The following is a 24,297-nucleotide window of genomic DNA, read 5'->3' as shown; positions in this document are numbered from 1 at the left end:
CTCTGGTATTCAGATGTCTTAAATCTGCGGTCCAAATATATTTTTGAGAACTGTTTGCAATTAGATGAGTATTTCTCTGTGACTGCTACAAAAATAAATATTCCATGTTACATATTAAAAGAATATTGCCCTTCAGCCAGGGACACAATTATTTCACTTAATATGACATGAATTTGGCTTTGTCTCTTTTTCACAACTATTTTACTTGAAAGCATATTCTTTTGATTATAAATTTATCCAGCTGTTTGTTACTTACAAAAGTAATGGATTTTATTAAGTTTTTTAAATGTAAGCAAAAATAATTCAATAAGGCAGAGTCAAATCTGTGAAGAAATGTTTTTTAAAAATTTTTGTTAGTGGATCACTGGTAGTAAAGAGGCAAGCCATGTCCGACCAGTCTGGTGTGGAACAGAGTCCAGGGCAGCATTGGAGAGCACTGTGGCAATAATCCAAGGAATAACAAACAGCTCAGTGTGCAGAGCATGGGCACAAGGAATCAGAAGTGTTCCCACAGATCAAGCACTTGGTGTGTTTTGGGGTTACTTGGGCTTCTACAGGGGATTCTTCCTCGGCCTTGTGCAGGTGGCCGTGGAGGAAGGAGGACACAATGGCTGTACCTGTCCCCAGCAGCTGCAGGGTGGGAGCTGATTCCTCACTGAACTGTGCTGTGGGGAGCTGATGCCCCTGCTGCGGCAAAGGGCTGCAGTAATGGGAGCACTTTGCTCTGGGAGACATCTTCCCAGTCAAGAACCAAACTTCCCGCTGCTTTTTCTGTTTCTTCTTCCTGTGCCTAGTTGAGCTATATGATTTTGTTTTTATGGATTCACATTTACAAAACCCTTGTTGCAGTCTTCTCACCGGGTTGTAATAAACCCTGAGATAACTCTCCTTTTAAATACAAATTACCTTGTTTTTCTTAAAGCCAGAGCATTAAAAGTCTTATCACAGAAAAAGAAAATATTTGTAGGCTCAGCAGAGGCTTCACCAGGGTGTCTCACTCACATCTGTTTGTTTGGAGAATTAGTAATATGTTTTCCCCTAGATGCATGCACATAAAATCCCTAAAGTCTTCAGTTGCTCAGAGAAGATTAGGGATTTCAATTGTAGTGCTGGTTTTAAAATTTACGTTCCGAATTATCAGTCAGTGGTGCCAAATGATCTACAAAGAAGTTTGAATTATACTCAGAGAGAAGCTGAATGTTTGTGTTCCTCCACCTTTTGTTACAAGAGGTGTTTCTTTTACAAGTTGGAATAATCCTTAGATCCAAACCCACACTGTATTAACACTTCCTCTGTTAAGCCTGATGCTCAGGCTTTGTCCTGAAACTGGAGCACTGCTGAAAGCGGAAATGTTTTTAAAACCTGCCGTTACACAAGGCAAATTCTCATCAATACAGAAAATTTCTGTCTTGCTGTGTATAACAGCTTTGTGCTCAGGAGGCATGGATTCAAGTGGCTGTGTTTCTGGCAGCTGTAGGAGCGGGTACTGTAGAGATTTACAAAGATGGACATTTATGAGACTGAAAATGCTCTGTTCTTCCAAGCTTGTTAAAATGAAACAGATCTGATCACATACAAAAGAAATGAAAGAAATAATGTCATCGCTTCCTTATTTTTTCTCAGTCTAAACATATCTTTAAACATGAATAAATTGCTGCTAAATAAGAGCAAGTGCAGCAAAATAGTCTCATTCACATCTTTTTTCATATTATAGTAAAACCAGTATGGGACTACAAAATAATAAAAAGATATCCTCGTATTTCAGCTGAAATGTCTGAAAATATGTAATGAAATTAAAGGCATAGCAATGAAGCTTTTCTCTCTTAGTCGGTAAGGTACTTGAATATTAACTGGAACTTGAACAAGTCAAACTCATACAGCTAAAAGCAAATCCCAAAAAGTAGTCTATAACTCCCTTTGCTTCCAATGAGAAATTGGCCTGTGTCTACAAATCTCCTCATTTGGCAGCCACACCTAATACAGTTTAAACTCTCACTGGCATCAGCAAAAAATTACTTGATTAGGGATGCAGGATTTGATCTAAGATAATAGCATATTAAAAATCCACCATGGTTTCAAAAGCTACTAATGGAAATGAAATCCCTGAGAATATAAAACATTCCAAGCAGTGGAACAGTTTCCATTGTACATACTCAGAATGCTAAACAATAGCAGCTATTGCATGTGTGACCATCAGGAAACACAGCTGTGCTTCTTTGTGTTACAATTAATTACTTCCGTTGTATATAAAATTGAAAGTATTGGTACTCTGGGGCGGAAAAAGGATATCCTGATACACTGCTCCTATTTCCTTACCAAGGCCTATTACTGAATGGTTCACCATTAATTCACTCTCAATGAATTACCCTGCAAGGAATAAAGGAAGGGTAGATTGGGTGGTTAATTGTTAAGCTAAAAGCTAATTTTTCTTTGGATTTTCACTCTCCTACATTTTTATCTCATTTTACTACTTTTGCATATGCCATCTTTCATAGTAATTGTTCACTTTTAATTAGTTGCACTTAATAATGAAGGTCTAAAATAAACATTTACTTAACTATCTTTTTACTTAAAGATTGTTCTATTAATATTTTTTAAGTTACAAGATCAGAGAAAGCACAATCTTTCTCACTGTCCTTTAAGGAAATGAACAAAATCATCTCAACTGAAATATTTGTGGCCAGGTTCTCTGAAGCTGGCACACAGAGCTGCAATTTATACCTTTCTGTGCCAGTAAATATTCCTAAGCTGGAGGGGAATGAGGATTGTTACCCAGAGTTAGGGAGGAGTAGTAACAACCCTCTGTTATGCATTCTTCTTTTTTTTTTCTTTTCTTTTCTTTTTTTTTTTTTGAGAATTGCATAGGAGCAAGAACTGTTTGAGGTTGTACTAAATAGGCAAATATGGACCCAAAGGGAACACACTACCCCCAATCTTTATTATCTACTTTTTAATAACACTGACTCTTTCTTTTTAGAGAACTTCTAAACAGAGAGCAGCTTCTGTGGCTCCTTAGGAAGTCAATGAAGTCTCCAACAACCACCAGCCATGTAAGTCTATAAAAGGTGGATAATGTGTTCTGTATTTGTCTCTGAGAATTTAATTTCTCAGGATGTCTCCTGTCCTAGAAGTCTGGCAGTCCATCACCTTTCACCACCAGACTGTTTCCAATCCATTCTAGGATGTCTAACACAAAGCTGAATAAGTTACACGTGGAAAACATGGAGTCCTTCAATGTGAGAGTAAGTAAATTTTGCCAAATGAGCTGAAACCTTTGCAATTTTGAATTCAGACTGGTGTCATGATCCAGTAACAGAATAGCAGCTCAGAAGAGCTCCCATTCCAGAAACTTTACATAATAAAAATAGCAGAAAATCACCGTCCACAAACCAGCCCTGTTGTCCTTTTGCTGCAACAGATGGCACTGGGAATACAATCCCAAAGCAAACTGTGCTCTGCCATTGTTTTATACCCACACAGCTCAGATTCAGGTATGCTCTCTCTGAGGCCACAGCTAGAACCAGAATCCCTGGCTAGCACTTTGGATTTCTTGCAAGGACTTTTTGGCCAGAAGTAGATGCCGTGTAGAGTATATGCAATAAAGCAGAAACTTTCAATTAGTGTCATCTATGTTGTGCATCCACAATAAATCTCAGGAAGTCTGGTATTTGCAGGATGCAGTAGGCAGAATACACTCACATGAGCAGCAGAGCCCACTCTGTCACCTTTTACCCCACAGCTTACAGGCCTGTGAAAGGAACAGGAACTCTGCTCAGGCTTCTGCATGTGCATTAATCACAGGGAAATTGACAATATCCTTGCAAGCAGCGCAGAGAAAAATCTGCAGGAAGAAAATCTGTCAAGGAATGTGCAGAGGACAGCTGAAGAATATTTTGTTGTGAAAGAATAATACCTGGTCTTTGTTTATAATACGCAAATAAAAATTTTATTCCTGAAATCCTATTTTTTATATGAAGCCAGTTTTTTGGAAAGTGTGCCCTTTTTTTCTGCTCCCACGTCTCCTATGCTATCAAAATTGTGGAGTTGTTCCTTCGTAACATAAAAATACCTAACAGATAACAAAACCCAGGTCTCAAGGTACACTCAGATTCATGCATTATTCTTAAGCTATATATAGTAAATGGACTAGATGACAACAATTTAGGCTTAAATAGTGCAGGTATGAAACACATCCACTTAAAGGAAATCAGAATCCAAATTCTGAGTGTTTTAATCCACATATATATGTCCCATACATGCATAAAGGAATGCTTGCATTAGTCAGCACGAGGATTTCTTTAAATGAAACTAAACCTCGATCCCAGCATTATTTTCCTGTCTACATATGATTAGATCTTAAAATAATTTAAACACTGTAAATCATTCTTTTGTTTTGAAATGAAATCTTTAATTAAAGCTATAGATATTTATTAAACCTACTAAAAATCCAAAACACCCTCTTTAATGCACCATGAGAATAAAACAATCTAGAACAGCAAGTTTTCTGGCTTTAGTGCAGCAAGCAGCATTCATTCCACAAGCACTGGAAGAATCATCAGCTTCATTCAGTTCAAGGTTGTATTTTTACCTATATCTTCTAATTGAAAGAAAAATAAGTTTCAACTCTTTTTCAGAGACACTATGCACAGTAAAACTAAGCAGAAGCAGAAGAATTTCCATAACATCTTTGTCATTAGTGAAAATAATCTGATTTCTAAAGTAGTAAGGTTAGAAAATACTTTTGTAGTAGAGGCAGATTTATTAACGATACTTTATGCATACTAATTTATTATTCCCTAACAGTTATAATCTGGAAACTTTTAAAGGAAAAATGTTTTGTTCAAAAGTTTAGCTTTGTTTAAAAAAATTCCTTCTTGTCTTTATTACAGAGAAAATTCTCGTGACTCAGCCTGACAGGCCTTATTAGTACAACACACATTTGTTACTGTTTTCTTTTGATGTAATCTTCCTAAGAGGAGGAACAAATGTATTTTAACAGCTATCCAAGGGCATATTTCATAGGCTCACAGCACAGAATTTATGCCTGAATATAGTCTGAATCTCATCCATAACTCTGATTTGCCTGGGAGAACAAAGCGTTTCATTGTGTATTCAATAATGGTCTCAGCAATCTTATTCACACATTCCTTCCTTTCTTAATCAACAGAAACTGTTTGAATTCAAGATGCATGATTGGGGTGGGAGGGGGAAACAATGCCAAAGCCTATACTTTTGAAATCTCCATTTCTTCAGAGCGATAATCTCTCTTTAATAATCACTGTTAGGAATCCCTTCATGCAACATTTGTCACACATTTTGCACTATGTCCTTCCCTAATGAACTTTGCTCTATTCCCCTTTTCCACCCTGTCAGCTGGCATGGTGCTCTGCTTATGCCTCTATTGCTTCCAGTTCCAACAACTGAACTCCCCAGGGATCACAGTGCACAGCTTAGGAAGCACTGTCTTGTGCAAAGGTTAAAGATCAGAACAGACAATCTGAAAACCAGCAATTTTGATCTGACAAAATACTGCATACATTCTGGGCATTCTTTTCAATTGCATTTCTTATGCACATTGTAAACAGAAATTGGGGCTGGGAAATAAAATCAAAAATGCACGAAGTTGTGATTCCTGATGCTGTACTTGGTAATGGCATCTAAATCCAAGTCTGTTCATTTATCATCTAACTTCTTAATTAAGTTTAATATACTTAGTTCTATCTCTAAAATGCCTGCATTTCTGAGGGGTGTGCAACAGGAATGCACAAAATGGCTGTTTTTGTAAGACACATTGTTATATGAAGTCATCCTTTCATTTGTACATATTTCTTGGCACTAGAGCTCAATGAGGTTGTTCAAAACACTTTGTGTATCTTAAGTAACTTTTGCTAAGAAACAGTAGAACTCCTTCCTGAATTTATGCAGTCAAACTTTGTTTGCAGATGTAACTGAAGACAGCATTTGCCCACTCCTTACAAAGTTACTGTAAACAGTATTTGTTGGCACAATAAGGTCTGGGACTATCCAGGTCTTGCTGAGTTACAACATGTACTGTTAGCAGACTGCATCTTTTAAGCATACTAATATTTGTTTCAAACAGCATTATTTGGTCAATAAAATATTCAAGACTGATATACAATAAAGTTGAAACCAATGGTTTTAATTTTTATTTTCAGGCCTGAAGTAGAGAGTACAAGCTTGTGTATGCTTTCTTACTGACATTACATGGCTGAAAGCTGTCAGCTGTTCACACGGCATATTAATAAATATACCCAAATCATAAAGCTTTAACTGTTTTTGCACACTGCTTTTATTACTAGATTGTTTTATTCATGTTGGCACAGATAATCCATGCAAAGTAATTACTCGCATCTCATAAACCACCAGACATTCTGTTCTGAAACAATTAGGAACTCAGGAAAAAATATCTATCTAAAAGCAAGGGCACTTGTGGCATCAAGTCAACATGTCAAAATATTATAAAACCTAGACTTCTAATATATGATCACTGCAGACAATAAATCACTCAGTTTCAAATTCTGATGTTTATAAATACGAAACAAATTAATATCCACTACCAGGAGATGAGTATTGCAAAAAAACATTAGCGTACCCAGCATTAGACACTAATGAATGTGTTCAGTGCTGTGGACATTCACATTATTAAACATAAATACAAGTAATCTTCAGCAAAACATTTCACCCAAAGTACTGACCCCTGAAGGACCAATGGAAAAATATTTTTCCTTGTTTTGAATTGATTTTAGAATTGAGAACTGTATAATGTGTGAATCCAATATAGTGAAAACTAATGAAAAAAGTCCTAAGACTGTTTTTTTTTTTTGTCCAGATAACAAAAGTAGCTGCATTTGGAAACATTTAATTTGCCCTGTTCTGCAAAAAGAACATCAAAAGAGAGAAAAGCATTAAAAAAAGCTTTTGAATCCTTTGACTGAAAAGTTATTGAACACTTTTTAGTTAGACAAAAGACTGATATTTTTAATTGATCATTCAGAGGTACAGTATCTTAGCTTTATTGGGTAAAACCTCACATTAATTAGAATAAAAAGAAATATTCAGAAGAACTTAGGACTTATCTCAGGCATCTCTTACAAGACATAAAACATAATCAAGTACACATTATTCATCTTGCATATTTTTGTATAACATTATTTTCCGTGATAGTTAAAAGGCCGTATTTTGAATTTTAGAGATATACATTATTTTATATACATATATATATATGTATATGCATTTTACCCTCTCCATATCACAAAGGTGATGTAGCAGAAGAGCATCAGCAGTTATGTGGTATTCTACCCCTGTGAAAGTTAAAATGCTACATTATTATTCACAAATTTCTGGTTCAGATATGTGCAAAAATTATATCTTAATATAGATATCAAGGGCGGGTACGTGGATTCCCTATTTTTGGACCACATTATGAAGCAGCACAAGTCATAACAGGAAATTTTTATTACATGATAATCCTCAGGGTATCTCTGTTCTTCATTCAGAGATATCGCTGTACCTCATGGAGTGATATGTAAACTAGCTTTAATCTCACTTGCTCAGACACCAGCTGGAGTCAGGGCATGTGCTACAGTGCAGGTTCTCTGCCCAAGGAATTTTTCAGGACTCTCTCAAGCCAGTACAGCTCCCAATGAAGTCTGTGCTGCTGCACTTTCGCTGCTGCCAACCTGCAAGCAAGCTCAGCTCTGCTCACACACACTGCGTTCCCTTTCCTGCAGTCCAGACTTCAGATGTACCAGATTGATCCTTGCTCACCCTTCTGTACGTATCCAAACCATCTCTCTCTGGAGCTACTTGTACCCTCATTTCTTACTTGAAGCCCGCTCCCTGACTGTAGTGATCCTGGCTGCCCCCACCCAGCCTCTCCTGCCTCACCCTCCTCTCCGACATGCCAGCGTGGTGGAGCTGCCCTTACCTGGCTATTCCCTGCTCCAACCCCAGCCTCAGGAAGGGCTCCCCATCTCCTCAGCGCCCCATCTTTCCCCACTCAAGCAGGGGCCTGCAGAGCCCCGGCATTCTGGCAGCCTGGGGTGCCCGCTCTGCGATGCCAGGTCCCGTCCCCTGCCCGGTTTCCCGCTGCCCACGCAGGCCCGTGAGGAAGCGCAGCCCTGCGCTGGCTGCACCCCCTGAGCTGCAGCCCGGCGCCTCTGGCCAGGTCCGAAAATGATTCATCCTCCGTGGTGCCGGAGAAGAGGAAGCTTATAGGGACATTGAGGGGGAAGGTGGAGGGGAGAATGAGGCACACGCACATAAACGCGTGCAGATCAGAGGGGAAAGACCTCGTGAAGTTCTCCTGAGGCATCCATCTCAAGCCCTTCCCACGGAGCGGAGCCTGAGTCCCTATTCTGATGTCGCAGACAGAGATTAGTCCCACTCAGTGGCCAACACTGACACAAATCTGCCTAAAGAGTATCTTCCATGCAGTCTCACTATAGAGTATGCTGATGTGAATTCTCTCAAATAACAGATAATAATAAACATTTTGTTGAATGGCACTGAGAAATGAAAAGGAAATGTAGAATTTTCTCACTGTTGTGAATATGTATTTAATGAAGTCAAATAGGAGTGGAAAAAATATTTAACTTCCATAATTATGATTTATTCTTCTGGAGAATATTATGAGCCAGATCTTTGGATTTTGTAATCTATGGGACCATATTCACACCAGCCCAGCACCGACTGAAAACAGAAAATTTGCTAGCTTACAGAAAAAAAGTCCAAAACAAACAAACAAACAAAAACAAAAGGCTTTGCATATAATGTACTAGTGTTTTAGAATAATTCATGCATACAAAAATCTGACCCTGTAGCAACTCAGATCAGATCACTGCTAAGATCAGTGAAAACTAAGATACCTACTGAATAAATACAGGTCATACATGTCAAAACTGCCACAGGCAGTTCAGGTTGTTGGTTTTGTCCAAGATGCAGACTGCCTGCAGCAAACTTAACTCTTATTCTAGAACTCCAAATTTCATTTATTCCTCCCCAAGCTTTAGATAGTTTTTCATCCCTTAAAAGACACACAAATGAAATAGGCATTACCCATGGGAGGGACAAGACAGACAATATTATGTAATTTTTTGCTACTCAGAATACAAGGTAAAATAGGTGCAGATGGCACCAGCATGTGGCCCACAGAAAGCATCCTCAGCCTCAGAAGTACTAATTCAAACTGTCAGTACTGCAAGCTGTCAACACACACATCATAATTCTCACTTAAATGAGTTAATAAAGCTTGAATGGTGATCAGACTTTCCATCTTAACTCCATCAGACAGAACTGCTGTCTCCCATATAAAAGTCACTGATATTCAAACATTCAAAAGTATTATCAGTACTATAGGTATTGCTTATTTGAAAAAAAGAATTTTATGAATAACTGTCTGAACAGCTTGAAAGTTGTTCTCAAGCTATTAGGATAGATGTCTATATGGTTTTTAGAACAGATGACTGTATGGTTATCCTAATTGCTGGAACATAGCTACTGTTTTCCAATAGAAATACTGCTACAATTCATGATGTGCTGCATTTAAAGTAAGGAAAGGAATAAAGAGTATGTGCCTGCTGCCTTATGGATTTTTGATACACATTCATTCACTATAGGAAAAAAAAAAGCCTTTTTCCCAATTATGTGGGATAGAGGAGGAATTTTTGCAAGCTGTCTCCCACAACTTAGCTGTGCTAGATGGATGTTTTTCTTCTGTGTTCACTCGTGTGAAGGTCCAGATGTAGGTTCCTACCTCCCTCTGATATCAGTGGGAATTAGAAACCAAAGCAAGATTGAATCTCTTTTTTTTTCCGCAGGAGGAAAGGAAAACTGGTTTTGAATTAAAAGCTGGCCTTTCTAGTGAGCTCTATTCCATTCAATGTAAGAGCAATTTGGAGAAAGCCAGTTGTCCTTTTCCATTACAATTTGAAAGTGAATTATCTACTGTGCACATAGAAGCCAAGTGCACTAGCAAGGCTGACCCAGCCATTTTATTTTGAAACTGTTATGGTTTGTCACCTAGGCTTCCTAGCTACATATGGATTCAAGGCAGACTTGTTATTTGGAAAGAATCTAAAATATCTGATGCTATGAGGTAGCACCACAACATAATGGAACAGCACTCACTTTTCCTAGAGGAAGCCCTAATCTATTTATTTCCCTTTGAAAGCTACGGCCTTTGGTTCTACAGATGACTGTACATATGGCACTTACTCATTCTTGCTGTGAAAGAAAATGACTTAATACAGAAGTATTTTTCCAGTTGTTTTTAAACACCAGTGTGTGGTCTAAGCAGTAAAACTGCTATGGGTAGTTAACTTGAAACTGTATTTGCACATTACTTTTTATAATAAGGTTTTTAGTTAATTTCAAATTTTCTCCCAACCGTTGCTATAATAATGGACTAGTTCATGAGTTCATTTGGTTTGGACTGCTCATTCAATAGGTTTTTGTATGAACTTCACAAAAAGAACGTTCTGCATTTATGAAAGAGGATAAAGTTAAACTTGAGAAGTACCAACATCTAGCTTTTACCGAGAGAAGTGCTAGCCATGGTTATCAGCTTTATGATTGCCCAGTTAGTCATCTGTTTTACCCCAGCATTACTGACTACCAACTCTCCTTTTAAACATTGATGGCATGGGCATGCTTCTTGCACAGGGGCTTGTCCTTCTTGGAGTAGAATGGCTGACCTTCCAAATTCACATGGCATACCTAAAATGAATAATAAATGCAATCAGGAATAATTAAGGAAAAAGAAAAGGGAGAAAGATGTGACTATCAGTTTCAACTGTATTGCTCTTCTGCCCATGCATTTCTGTGGTAGTCTTTAGGAGTCATGTATTGATTTGCTATTGATTTAACCCACTGAAAGAAATCAAGTTAGGTCTTTAAAAAGACCCCCACTGTGAGAATTGCATATTAACAACACATAACAAAACTATCATTTCCGCAGAAAATGGGGCAGCTAAGGCAAATGAACGAGCAAAAAATAACATGAACTATTCAGAGAAAGTGTCTTTAAGTAATCAATATTTGTAAGTGATTAACACAAGTGTTGGCTTGTGAAGGAAACTTGCTTAGTATTCCTTTCTGTGTTAGAATTTCCAAAAGACTTCAGTTTTCACAAAACACTTTTTTGCAAACCTAGTTTAGCTTCAGATATTTATAAACATTTCTATACTTTCTACTAGTCTACCTAAATTTTAGACTTAAACAAACATTAGAAATTGTCGCTGTCAGTTTGGAGTGGCCAACATACTATTTTTAGCTAATTAGAGATTCTAGATATTATTACTTTAGGAATAATATGTTGCAGAGCTGCTCAGTGGTATTAGAACCAGATGAAAGTACTGTTTATCATATGGATTTTTCTGCTTTGTGTGCAGAGTGTGGGAATATGGCCACTCTCCAGAGCTATGTGCACACCACAGATTGATGAGTTTGACCAACTTCTATGCTAATTACTATTCATGCTCTCTAAACAGACTTCTTTTTGCAAGTTTCAACAAGCATTCAGCATGGAAATACAAACTTCACTGCTTTGTAAGTAAGATTATGGTTATACTGTTCAGTATGGTGTTAATTTATTTTCAGTCTTGCTCTATCTTTATTTGGCAAACACTGGAAAGAATAACAGCAATAGTGGTTTGTACTGCTGTATGTACTATCTAAAACTGGATGTTTTATTAGAAAACACTCACTTAAGATGGTCAAATTCCATAATTCTAGTAAAAGTTATGGAGGAGAAGGAAAATTACTCCACCCTTCTCCAAATGGAAGTAAAAAATGAAATTTCATCCCTCTGTGTCCTTAAGCATATGTTAGTTATTACTGCTTTCAGGTTTTCTGATGTTACTACACAATTTAGGAGTGTAAAGGAATGAGACAGTATTTGATGTAGAACCTACAGCACAAATGAAGCAGGTGTCATGCCAAGTGTGTCCAAGGGCTTCAATGAATTTATCTCCAGCTTCAACAGGATAATCACAGCCATGACATTTTGTGCTGAACAAAGCAATGTAATCTAAAATAAAACAAAAAGCAAACTTAGAACAAACTCTCAACATAATCATATTAAGTCCAAAAGAAATAGAACCTTTCCAGACAATTAATGTTTTGATTGTTTTTGCTCAGTTTCCTACTACATTTACTGAAACATTCCTACTGAAATATGCTTCTTTTCTTTCATTATTTAAATACAAACTCAGTCCAGAACCCCCCATTAGTATGACATTTATCATCACAAATGTAGAAGACATACAAAAAATCCATGGAATTTGAAGTTGTGTTGCTCACAATACTTTCAAATTAGCTTTAATATATGTGGAATTTATTCATAGGAAAAATATGGTTGTACAAAAGAATGTAATGACGAGGGAATGTTACAAATTTCCATGCCTGTATTAATGTTCTTTTTGCATAAAGAGAGAACATTATGGAAACCCCATACTGGCTGATTAATACATCTTCACTTTATCAAGTGTGATTTGAAAAGGTTTGACATTGAAAAATATTAGTGGAAATTCCAAAGGTATATGGAATCCATGAGAGTTATTTGATGTTCTGACAAAACCTCCACTTTTAAAGTGTAGGTACCCAGTCAGTCATGCTGTATGTTTTTTTCTCTTCACTAATAAGCTACTCTGACTTGTAAAATTTGAATTGCATAACCATAAGAAAGAAATCTCCAGAGAGAAGTAGGCTAGGAGCTCACTGAATGCACAAGGGGAATACAGAGGGAATACCACTGAAACCTTAACCTCCTTCCTGACTATGTCAGGCAACTCATTTGCATGGCAAGTACCATTTTGGGAAAACATGGCCTTTTCCTTTCTTAGCTGGCAAGAAGCAGTTTGTTTGTTGCAGCAGCCAGGAAGCAAAATCTGCACCAGCATGTGCTGCACATCTGTGCAGACCTATCTCTTCATAAGCGTTGGTTGAACAATTCTAGTGTGAGGCAACTGCATCAGAGGTCACAGCTCCAGCAGCTCAGAAGGATTGTGGACAGCCCTAGAAGACTAATTTTTCATTTCTGGTGAGCAGACTCTACCAAGGAGGGGAGTGGAACAGGGGAAAATGTGTAGGGAAGGGAGAGAAGTGAAGGCAGGCATTGTGGACATTGAGGCTAAGACCAGTGCTCTGCCATTCTCTCATATAAACTGGAGAAGAATACAGACACAAATACTTGTATATGTGGAGAGTGGAAACAAAATCCATGCTGGATGGGGAAGTGATAATATTTTGTTCACCAGCTGCTTTATTCTTACATTGTTTCCATGAACACGAAGCACCCAATTACTGTGCAGAACTGTCCAGACTGCCATACCTTTCTCACAGTAAGGCTCCCCGTCCTCCATGTGGAACAGGCTATTCCCAAATGGCTTCTTACAAGCAGCACAGACAAAGCAACTTGTGTGCCAAGTCTGTCTTAGGGCATGCATCACTTCCTGTAAAACAAACAAACAAACAAACAAACAAAAATCTCCAGCAGAATAGCCAGCCCTGCAACTTCCTCCTGGAGAACAAACACAAAGCAGAGATGCTCTAAATTCTTCCCTTCTGTATCAGCCAGTTCCCCTCCTCAAAAGAAAGAATTATGACAGAAATTTGGCTCCTTCTGGAAACAAAGAGGAAACAGGACTGCAAGCCTTCTAGAACAATGTATTTGCCAAAGTGAAACAACATGGTTCAGCCAGCAGTTTGTATCAACATGCCCAGCCGCTGTTGCAGGAGGGATTCTGCACAAAGATTCTGATTATTTTCTCTTTTGTTTTGACACAACCACTATGAACTCTTCAATGCAAGAGTATGATTTGTTAAATAAATTTCAGAGTAATTTTCTAAGATGAGGAGTAAGTGGTGTAAGTCTGTTGTTTCAAAATAATCTAGATTGTATAGTAGTTTCTTTATGCTTTTTACAAGAAAAATTCCCAAATTAATGTAAAAATTAAAAAAAAAGGAAAGGTTCTTTTAAAATGAGTCTGCATGTCTCTTCCTAAGGCATGTGTTTATCACAAAAACCCCCAATTCTGTGCAACTGATGTTCTCCTCAACTGAGTACATCTAGATTTTATCAGCTTCTTACTTCTGTCCAGTATGGAGAAATCTCTATTACTGCTCCATTCTTTTGTCATACAGAAGTCTTCCAAGTCCAAAAGCTGCTGTACTTGGCTCTGATGCACAGTTACCTGCTAATTTGTCAACCTTACGTGTAGCTAGGATGATGTTGGACAGTGCCTCTCTGTCCAACAGCCCAGATTTCAAAGGGCCAGCTGCATAACTGCTGTAAATTAACTTTGTTAACTTCAGTGAAACAGCATTGATTTATACCAGCTGAGAATCTAGATCCTATTTTACGTTGCTTCCAATTATACACATAGACTCTGATTCTCTTTTAAGGATCGTTTTTAATGTCCACTGATTATGAGAAAATGGATTGAAGTCCTCTTCCATGCTTTCAATCCAGTGAATAGACAAAATAGTCTAATTTAGATTTGCCATATATCTCATTAGAAAATCACCATTTGAGATTCATTAACTTCTGTTACTGTTTGCAAAACAACTATTGCTGATAAATAGGTTTGGATCCATTTATGAACCTCAGTGAGGTAAGAAGCAAAAATAGCTTGAGAAATCTTATTAATATAAATAGAGGCAGCTGGCATCTTTGCTATTTTCCTGATGAAAATCCATAATGGGAAACTGATTTGTGCCAGCATTCATTAGGTAGGTTAAGTCAGCACTCTGCTATAAATTACTCCTTCTGCCGCAGTAGCAAACAAGACTTGGTTGGAGCCAGAGCTTCACCGTCGATGTCTGATGCTGCCACCCCTAACTGGCAGTTGCAGAGAAGAGCATCTGTAATGCCAACATTTAGACAGATGTCAAAAGGTGACAGCTAAGCAGTGAGAAACCAGTCGGGGACTCCTTGCTTCTTCATCTGAGTCACACATTCACTACAACTGCACGCATAAATACCCTGCTAAAATTATTGATGGTATTCCAACCTCACCACCATCTGAGGTATGTGGAGACCAAATTAAATTGTACATTTACTTGTAAATTAGTCCTTTAAGACAAAAGTGGCATGTATTTTTGGCTTTGTGGAATTCAGATCTTTGTATTTATTCTGTATTTTCTTAACTATAAGAAACCAGCAGAATTCTTCAACAGCTGTGCTACTAGCTAACAGGTGCAACAAGAGCATTGGGCCTCTTCCCAACATCACTGATTTCTCTACTGAAATTTTGACTAAATCCTATGTAAGAAACAAAAACCCAGTTCAAGTCTCTTACTATAAAGAAGAGAGATAAAAGTAACATAATGTGTATCAGACAGCAAAAAAACTATCCAGAAAGTGTTACTTATTTTACACTCAGTGAGATGCATATTGGATAACATATTCCATCTATGAGCTCAATAAGGTACAGAAATATCCAAGACTTCCGATGGATAAAAAATATTATAAAATAATATGATTCTCATTCTGAAATATTCAACAAGCTGGTAAGTAAGTCTTAAAAGGACAAAATAATAAAACATCTACATTTACTGCTTGCAGTCTAAACTATTTCACTACTTCAGGGATCCAGGCAGTTGCAGAAAGGGTTAATGTTGTTCTCTTACCCCCATAATCTTAGTGTGGCATCTGGCACAGGTCGGTGCAAAGAACTGTTCATAGCAGCGCTCACAGTACACACTGTTCTGCTCCTCCACAAAGCACATATCAGCCAGGGATGTCTTGCAGTAAGCACAGTTGAATTCTTCTGGGTGCCAAGAGCGACCCATGGCTACCAGGAAAGGACCTCTGGAAACAATAATCATTTATTTGTAATCTTGTTTAATCTTACTTGTATTGTGAAAAAAGGTTGAATGACCCTGATTGCAAACCCACTTTCTCAGACACCTTGTACACATGTAAGAAGCTACTTGAACCATGACGTGCATATTTAAATAATCTGAATAGAAGTGGCCTTTTCAAGACCATTACTCAAAACACACTGGTTAAAACATTTCATTATTGTTTGATCTCACACACTGCATTTACAGACAACTGTTGGAAAAATCAATTGTTTTCATATCTGCATACCTGTAAGTGGTCTTTGTAAGCAGATGCTAAGACAAGAGGAAAAGGCCAAAGGCAACAGAAGACAATGCTACTATTTGAAAGCATGAAATGCCAGGCAAATTTCCATCTTTACACACCCACACCTCACAACACCTCCTAAAGTCTCCTACCTTCTTTCTGTCTGACAGCACTGCGTGCAGCATGTTCTAGAAATGTCAGACTATCAGGTGACAACTTGCTGTTTTGTTATGTGGAAGACACGTTAAATTCATTTTGGTGATTGACTCTGGTGATTGTAGTTAGATATAATGATTATTACTGGAATATTTCCATTCCAGAATATATGAAGGGCAATAATCAACAGTTCCACACCACCAAACTAGCTCCTTTTAGTGGGGAGGACTGTCATTAAACATGGATTACTTAAAGTTGGATAGCAGTGCACAGGCTAGCAGTAGGCACTGGTCCAGCAGAATGAATTGGGAGAGAAGGGAGAGGCATGCTATGAATCATTGGTAATAGAGTGTAGGCATTATCTTTCTCCAGACACAAAAGCAACAATTACATTTGGCTGCTGTTCCAAAATGATGCCTTGTTCCTTTTCTCTCCACAATCCCCCCCTCTGCTCCCAGCCCCCTAACTCTCCCAATGAAGTTGCACAAACCTCCTTCAAAGGGTTACCTTAGGACCAGAAACCTGTTTAGAATCAAGCAGGGATTTGCTGCAGCATCCAAGAACCAAACAATTAGCATGTATAACACTGCAGTGATAAAAAGTGAACCACACAACAACAAAATGAGCTCTGGAAATGTTAAATTAATGAAGCAGACAACAGACATCCCTGCTGGGTAATTTAACAGAGTCTTAGGCTCTGGAACTGTATATTAATGTACAATAACCAGTCTCTCTGATACTTTTTTTTCCTGCTTCATCCCTCTTCAAAGGCCCACGACCTTACCGAATGATGCTGTTACAGTGCCCGCAGAGAGGAGTTCGGCTGCTGGCTGGAAAACGCTCCGCCCTCTGAACTGTTCCCCGGGCTAATGCAGGGGGCTGGGAAGGAGTTGAAACTGGAGACGGGTAAGCAGAAATGGTGGCAGGGGATAGCACTGGAGCACCCCTTGGTAGGATGTGCTTTGTGACGGTGGTGGTGGATTTTCCAGGTGCAAATTTCTGGGAAAAGGAGTCATCTGTTACCCAGGGAGGGCGACTCGCAGGCTCCGTGTTGGCAGGGGTGTAGGAATGAACTGGTGCTGGAGCTGTTTTAAGTATTCCAAAAGAAACCAAGAAAGATTTTAAAGTCTTTTTCTTCTACTGTCAATACAGCAACATTTACCAAAGGGTACTCCACGACACACGTACGATAAAAGCTTCAGGTGATAGCTCATTATGGCCTGTCCCATTGTTGCTCATTTGTTCTGGGCTGAAGCCAAAGGTATCAGCACTATCACTGACTTCTAATACCCATGCATGACAGAAATCATTGCCTACTGGCTTTTACAGATTTTATGGAGACCAATGTCAAGATCATCTCTTCCTTTTCTTGAAGGAATGGATATGACAATTCTGTGATAATGTCAAAGATTGCCATATACTCTGTTTAAGACAGGTTAAAAATATAAAAGCCAAATAATATAGTAAAGTTTTAGATATAATTCCCCAGAATTTCAGTAAGTTATGCTTAACTTTTGATTTCATTATATTAATTAAAATACAAGATGTTCTACAGATGTCACTGTTATCCTTTGGAGGTTTATTCCTAGATTTTTGAAGAAAAACAGGCTCCCACAGGGAAAACAGAGAGCACTGGAAGCAATACTGAGGAAGCCAATTCAGCTCACATGACCAGCAAGATAAAGCCAACAGCACTTAGAAGAAGGCCAGACTTGTGGTTATGACTGATCTCAGTTCAGTTCTTGGCTCTGCCACAAACTTCCTGTATAACTTTGAGCAAAGCAAAGAGTGTCTGCGCTTCAGTTCCTGTGTGTAAAACAGAATATTATCCTTTCTCTCTTCCACCCTTTGACTAGCACATAAAACCTTCAGTGCAGTCTGTCTCTGTGTTTGTGTGCACCAGGCTCTAATCTTGGGTGGAGTTTTATCACATTAAAATAAGCAGGAGCCAGGGCCTGCACATACTGACAAGTTTTCCCATTATCCTGCTCCTTTCAAAATGCCAGATCTTGCATTATGTAGAACTGAAGTTACTGCCCAAGAAACAGCCTCACTTTGCCAAGTACAGGAGCACTAAAAGCAGTTTCCCTTTGCAAGGAAAACAAAGCAAATGATTGAAAAGAAGCTTGGAGAGCTGAAGTGTTTTGCCCAAATGAGAGAGCACAGGCTTGGGAACAGAAGCCAGTTCTCCAGCAGTCTGGGCAAACATTCCACACAGTAGATCCCAGCACCAAGAAAATCACAACCAAATACAACATGTATAGGTTTAAGGGGCTTGCAGGTAGAAAGGTATTTCAACCAAGAGGGCTCTGAAAGTAACATGGATCTTTCTGAATAATTAAGTGGTGAGAAGTTTATGTTCAACTTAACGCTGCTTCTTCAGGCCACACCCTGCCACATAATAACTTACACTGATTATTGGCAATTTGCAAGTGCTTAAATTGCATAGATATCAATGCACTGTGATCACCCTTGGGATCTTTTTATGGAGGTCAGAGTTGAATCTAGTGCATTTGCTTGATAAAAATTTCTTATGGTACAGCATCAGCAACGTTTCTGCTTCATAAAACTGTATCCCACCTTAGCTTGAGGCTTCTTCATTTTTTTTAACTTGGAAATGGTAAACAGTATTTAAAGATTTCAGAACAGAGTTTATATGCAATCTCTTTAGATCCTGAGGCTCTTGCTATTTATGTATAATGGTATTAAGATAGGCAAAATTAGAAGTTAATATTTCATCTCTAATTGATGAGTTCATAAGGCTCCCACCTGTGAGGCTAATTAAACAAGGTGACTTCAGCTCACTACACTACATTCTCTCTACCTTCTATTTCTTTTCACTCTTTCTTTTCTATTTGCTGCAGTAAAATAAAGAAAAAGAAAAAAGGAAAGTAAAATAAAACAACAAAACAGGTTTTTTTTCCAGCTACTAAAAGGAAGTACCAGAGGATTTACTGCAAAATGATAAATGCTGGATGTTTGCATCTGCTCCGAGTTCTCTTTTCAGCGGTTAAAATTTAATTTTACTGGCCTGATTTATTACATTTTCCTCCTGTGAACAAGCTGCAATTACTATTGCTTCAAAACAGTATCACTGCAACATATAAGAAAGATTTCACTGACTCTGAGATTTTAGCAATTGTTATTAAAAGGGAATTATCTTATTTTCTTACAAGTACATCCCTAAGCTTATATGAACAATTCTTTTGTCTTGTAGCTACTGCCATACATATTCAATTTGAACATTTATGTATTTCAAAAAGTCTTCTAACACCAATCAGGAGAAAAAAGGGGTTGTTAGCTACTAAAAAAGTACTAAGATTCAGTATATCAGAGAATATATTCTCAATTTTCTATGAGTTGAACATTAACTGTTAAAAAAATGAATACTTCAAATAATTCAGCAACTTAGCCTCTATCACCTTGTTTCTCTCAGCCCTCATGTTCTCTTAGAATAGGAAAGAATGAATGGCATTATTGTTGTTCTGAGAGAATGGCAGGAGAGGAGGTCTCTCTTAACAGGAGTAGGAACAAGCCAATTCCTTGCTTCTGGGGAAGTTGGAATTCTCCCCCTCAGCTCTTCATTTATGGCCTATGGCTCTTTTCTCTCCAGACAAAAAGGCACATTACCAAGACCCACGTAGTAAAGCAAAGATTTATAGAGTCCCAAATGCTTTGGTCACAGACTTGCACTGTGAGAACATTTTTTTCTTTTTTTTCCCCTTTGTTAGTAGATGACTAAGTGTTACTCTTTATTATTATCAGTAACAAATTAATAAACACAATATGATATGGCTTGTTCTGCACTTAGTGGCCACATCCTTGAATCCCAAAGTTTTCCCATATACAGAGTAGATGACAGACAAAACAGATGATGTTTTATAGGGAAACATATTCCTATTTATGGGCACTAAAAATGAAATAATGGTGTGGAAGCTGCTGGTTTAGTATTGAAGGTGCTTAGGATTCAATATAAAGTTCATTAAGAACTGTGGGAATCTCTCTACCAGTTCCTCAAAGAGCAGATCAGGCCTTTATGCTTGACCAGTTTTGCATACACAAGTTGGACGTAGGGATTTAAAAGGAAAGATCTGCTTTCTTTCATTTAGGCATCGTGTTACTTCGGGGTACAGAAGTGGAGCCGGATTTTGGGATCCATGAAAGGCTGTGCTGGTCTGGGAATGCCTATGGCAGAGGAATACCCAGGTATCTTCTGCCATCTAGTGGGCCTTGCTCAGAAGAGAAGCCTTTAAAACATGGGTTGTGAAATTTAAGGAAAAGATTTCAGAGTTCCCAGCTTTCTCTACTGGAAAAAATTAAAGATCTTCAGCAGCAGAAAATTTCTCACCTAAATTAGATTAGGGAAAGTGCAGACTGCCTGATAAATCCCATCTGAGCAAGATACTCAACAATGCAGTTTCATTTTGAGACTTGTTTCAGTTCATTTGGGTTTTATTTTCAATCTGACATTAAAATAGCCTCATAAATCCTCTCAGTGACTGATTCAGGAGTCTCTATATTGAATATATGAGCCTGTTGACTTGTGTTTTAATCTGGAAGTTGCTGTCCCACATTTCCAAGGGAAGCCAGTCATTGACAAAGTTGGATGAGGAAGTTTTCTAACTGTCTTGGTGGTTTGTTTCTAAGTACTATTGATTCTCCCATCTGTGACAGGAAATGCTATTTCCTCTATTTCTTCCCAAGTGGCAATTTCCCATTTGCTCTGCAACTGTCTCTGAGGACAGCTCATGCTCCAAAACCACTCTGAAGTGCTGCTACATCAAATATACAACACTTCATATAGTACCAAAACAAGAACCAAACATCCTCCTTGAAGTCTCAGCCTGGAACCTCTCTTGTACCTGAGTCACTTCAGGGTTCAATTATGAAGGCATTTTAGAATCCCTTACTGGATATTTCAAACTCCTAAACAGTACATGAGGACTATTTCTTTCTCTGCCAACTATTTAAGTCTTTATTGAGAGGCAACGAGGCTCAAAAGCAGCAACATAAGGAATTGCAAAGGAACACCAGCAATGTAAGGAAGTGCAAAGAAGATGCCCAACCCAGGAGAAAACAAAAGCCTTTCCTCTTATTCCAAGTAGAATTCAACAGCCAGCTTTGACTTTACCAGATCCAGCCAATAATTGGAAATAGCTGCAGATGTATTTCTGTGGCAGGTTTGTATATTGAACTTGAGTTTATACTTCCCCAAATGAGCACAGGGCTTAACATCAGTCAGTGTTATTTAGGAGATCTTTTGACTTGCCAGAGTTTGCTCTCTTCTGCATTATAGAAATAAATCTGCTGTCATCATCTCTTCAAGTCAAAAATAATAGCATTTGCCTTGAGTGAGAACATGGTATACACTGGTGCACTTAACCAAAAGCAAGTAAGGAGGAGCTGAATGTTTATTTACTTTGAGACCCTTAAATAGCTCATGAGAGTTCTGACTTGACTTTTTCTACCTTTATGTCTCAAATATAAAGGTCAATTGATTTGTCTGTCTGCTTTATGTCTAACTAAAATTCCTACATTTCTTTAATTTTAGTAAATCCAGAAACAGAACATTACAGAAGACAGAGTTTAAGACTGTAACAATTGTTGGCCTTTCCATGTTTATTTGACTGTGAAGATATAAATCAACTTTTTAATTCTCTTGCTAAGATCAGAAAAACCTTAATTTGAAACAGAACTGCCTTTAGATTTATATTGGTGACTCATTTAATTGACTCAGTTTGAAGGTTCACATTTTGGTCATCAATGGTTTTAGAAGCTCAGTCCATTTGTAACATATTAATACCAAGGGAATTAAAATAATATCAAGGAGCATATTTTCCAAATGAATGAATAACCAAATATATTCCTTAACTTACTGTCTCTGGGAAATGGTATAGCATTATGAGGTGCTTAAATACCTCATTCTTTATTTCAAATAGCCTAAGTTTGAGGAATTCAATTTATGGTTTTACCTATTTTGCAAATATATCCTACTCAAGCAAACTTCACCTATTTTACCTCCCTCCTGAACTGCGCATTCTTTTTTTAGCCATTTTCTCAATTCTGTAGTGCCACTGGGCTCCTAATTGGATACACTGTGTTATTTTTCAAATTTATTTCTTCTGAAAAATCAGGCTACACATTTGTTATTAGTCATTTCCCTTGCTTTTATTTTACCCTCTGTTTGTTTCACATTTTAACTCTGAAGTAGAATACAAATACAACATAATCCTCAATCTTCGGATAATCTGAGGCAAAACTAGCAACATTTAGACCCACATGTATAAATACTTTCTGGTATATCTGTGTACAAAATGTGTGCTTTCTACATTTTCTTTTTCCAAAAGAAATGTGTGAGCATTTTTTTCTGAATCTTTTCAGTACTTTGAAGGCTCCTTACCTGGCTGGTAGACAGAGGGCTTTATGCTGGCAGTAGTAACAACTCTCATTTTTGAAGCAGCAGAAGGAGCAGGACTTTCACCGTAGCCTCCAGAAACTGGCATTGGTGTATATGACTGGGTTGTGTTTCTAAAAGCAAAATGTAGGTGTGAACAACTTTATAAACAGAAAAAGCTACTGATCATGAAGTAACAGATCTGGCAGCATCCAGAGCACTCCAAGAGGAACTGTCTGTGAGAACTACAGAGAGAATGCTGGGAGATTCATCAGTCTTTGTCATTGCTAAGGAAGGCTTGGACAATTCTTTGGAAAGAAAAATTAGTCAAATAAGGATTTTAAGTAATGGCAAGTTTGCTGTTGTTGTCATCACAGAAAACAGCTTGCTGAGGGAATATGATTAATTTGAAACTCAGTTTAACAAGGGATCAGACTTTACAAAACTGCATATGAAGTTTGTGTTTTCTGTTCCTCTGCAAACAAAAAGGCCTGGTCTTGTCTAAGATAAATCAGTGGGTCATATCTGGACTTAAAAATATACTTGCTCAGCACAATTATTGCTATTACTGCTATTAATTAAATGCTAATTAGTATTTATATACTGTTATACTCTTTTCAAAAATATTGATCTTTAAAAATTTTTTGGAAACTAACTCTTTTCCCTATTTACACTGAAACATTTACATTAATTTTCCTATTGTTCAGATTCATCCTTCAGATAAAAACCCCACATGATATGCAACATTATGATGCACTTCCTTGCAGTCCTAGAATAAAAACATTTGCTCTGGATTCCAAACATCAGTAAGAAACAGTTTTTCTCTATCTTATGGCTTTGATGGTGATTCTCAGTTTGATTACAGTAACAGATTAAAAAATATGCCTCTTCTATCTGCCAGTTACTTGGGGTGATTCTGTTTGTAGTGCCTGTGCTTCACAGACTGCTAAAAGAGCATCACAGTCAAAGCAAGCAAGAGAGAACAAAGAAGTACAGAGAAGGGAAGCAACAGATAACGAGATGTGTGCAGTAAGAAAAACCTATTCACTACAGAACATCCTTCTTACTCACCCTGAAAACAGTTTTGCTTGTTTTTTCCCTTCAGTGTCACTCCCTCTATGAACTAGATCCCTATCTATTTGTGCTGACAGCTAATGAGTTATTTCCAAAGCGGGTTTGTCTACAGGAAAATATTTGTCAGCATATGAAAAGAAGCATCCATCTTTCCCAGACTATTGGTCCAGCTTGACTTTACTTTCTTTAACAGTGGAAACAGATGTCATCTGGAGAAAATACATTATAATCTCACATGGCAAACCCAGCAGATTTCTTCCAGTACAGGCAAGAAACATTCTGAGGAATGGAAACTTTCAATTTTTAATTTTGAACAAAATAAACCTGTCCTCAATGTAGTTTTTTGTTGCTCTGACAGTGTTTCTACTATAGATTTAGTTTGCATAGCATTGCTGCCTCAGGCTAATTTATTTTGTCTATGTAGCAAGACCTAGAAACTTAGCTATTGCTACAATGGCTATAGCTAATTATTGCTGTACCTAGTCCAGGGCTTAGGCCTGGATTTGGGTCCACTGTACCGTGAGTGAACACAAGTCTCCAAGATAAACTATTTTAGTGGGTT

The 24,297-nt window shown here is 37.8% G+C and overlaps 1 protein-coding gene across 10 annotated transcripts in view; it reads right to left on the bottom strand.

Moving 5' to 3' along the window:
• Window positions 1–4,386: 4,386 nt before the first annotated feature.
• Window positions 4,387–24,297, bottom strand: part of LDB3 (LIM domain binding 3) — a 116,393-nt gene continuing 96,482 nt past the window's right edge. For all 10 annotated transcript variants that reach the window (XM_038141087.1, XM_038141086.1, XM_038141088.1 and 7 more), the window contains 6 exons: window positions 22,668–22,795; window positions 17,052–17,352; window positions 15,652–15,832; window positions 13,352–13,472; window positions 11,934–12,049; window positions 4,387–10,737 (listed from right to left, as the gene is read on the bottom strand). In XM_038141087.1, coding sequence (XP_037997015.1) covers window positions 10,648–10,737; window positions 11,934–12,049; window positions 13,352–13,472; window positions 15,652–15,832; window positions 17,052–17,352; window positions 22,668–22,795 — 937 coding nt within the window. In that variant the 3' untranslated portion in view covers window positions 4,387–10,647. The remainder of the gene's footprint in view (window positions 10,738–11,933; window positions 12,050–13,351; window positions 13,473–15,651; window positions 15,833–17,051; window positions 17,353–22,667; window positions 22,796–24,297) is intronic.

The sequence above is a fragment of the Motacilla alba genome, chromosome 6 (assembly GCF_015832195.1).
Source record: "Motacilla alba alba isolate MOTALB_02 chromosome 6, Motacilla_alba_V1.0_pri, whole genome shotgun sequence".
NCBI lineage: Eukaryota > Metazoa > Chordata > Aves > Passeriformes > Motacillidae > Motacilla > Motacilla alba.
Note: the sequence above shows the minus strand (reverse complement) of the source record. Positions and strands in the feature narration are given on the sequence as shown.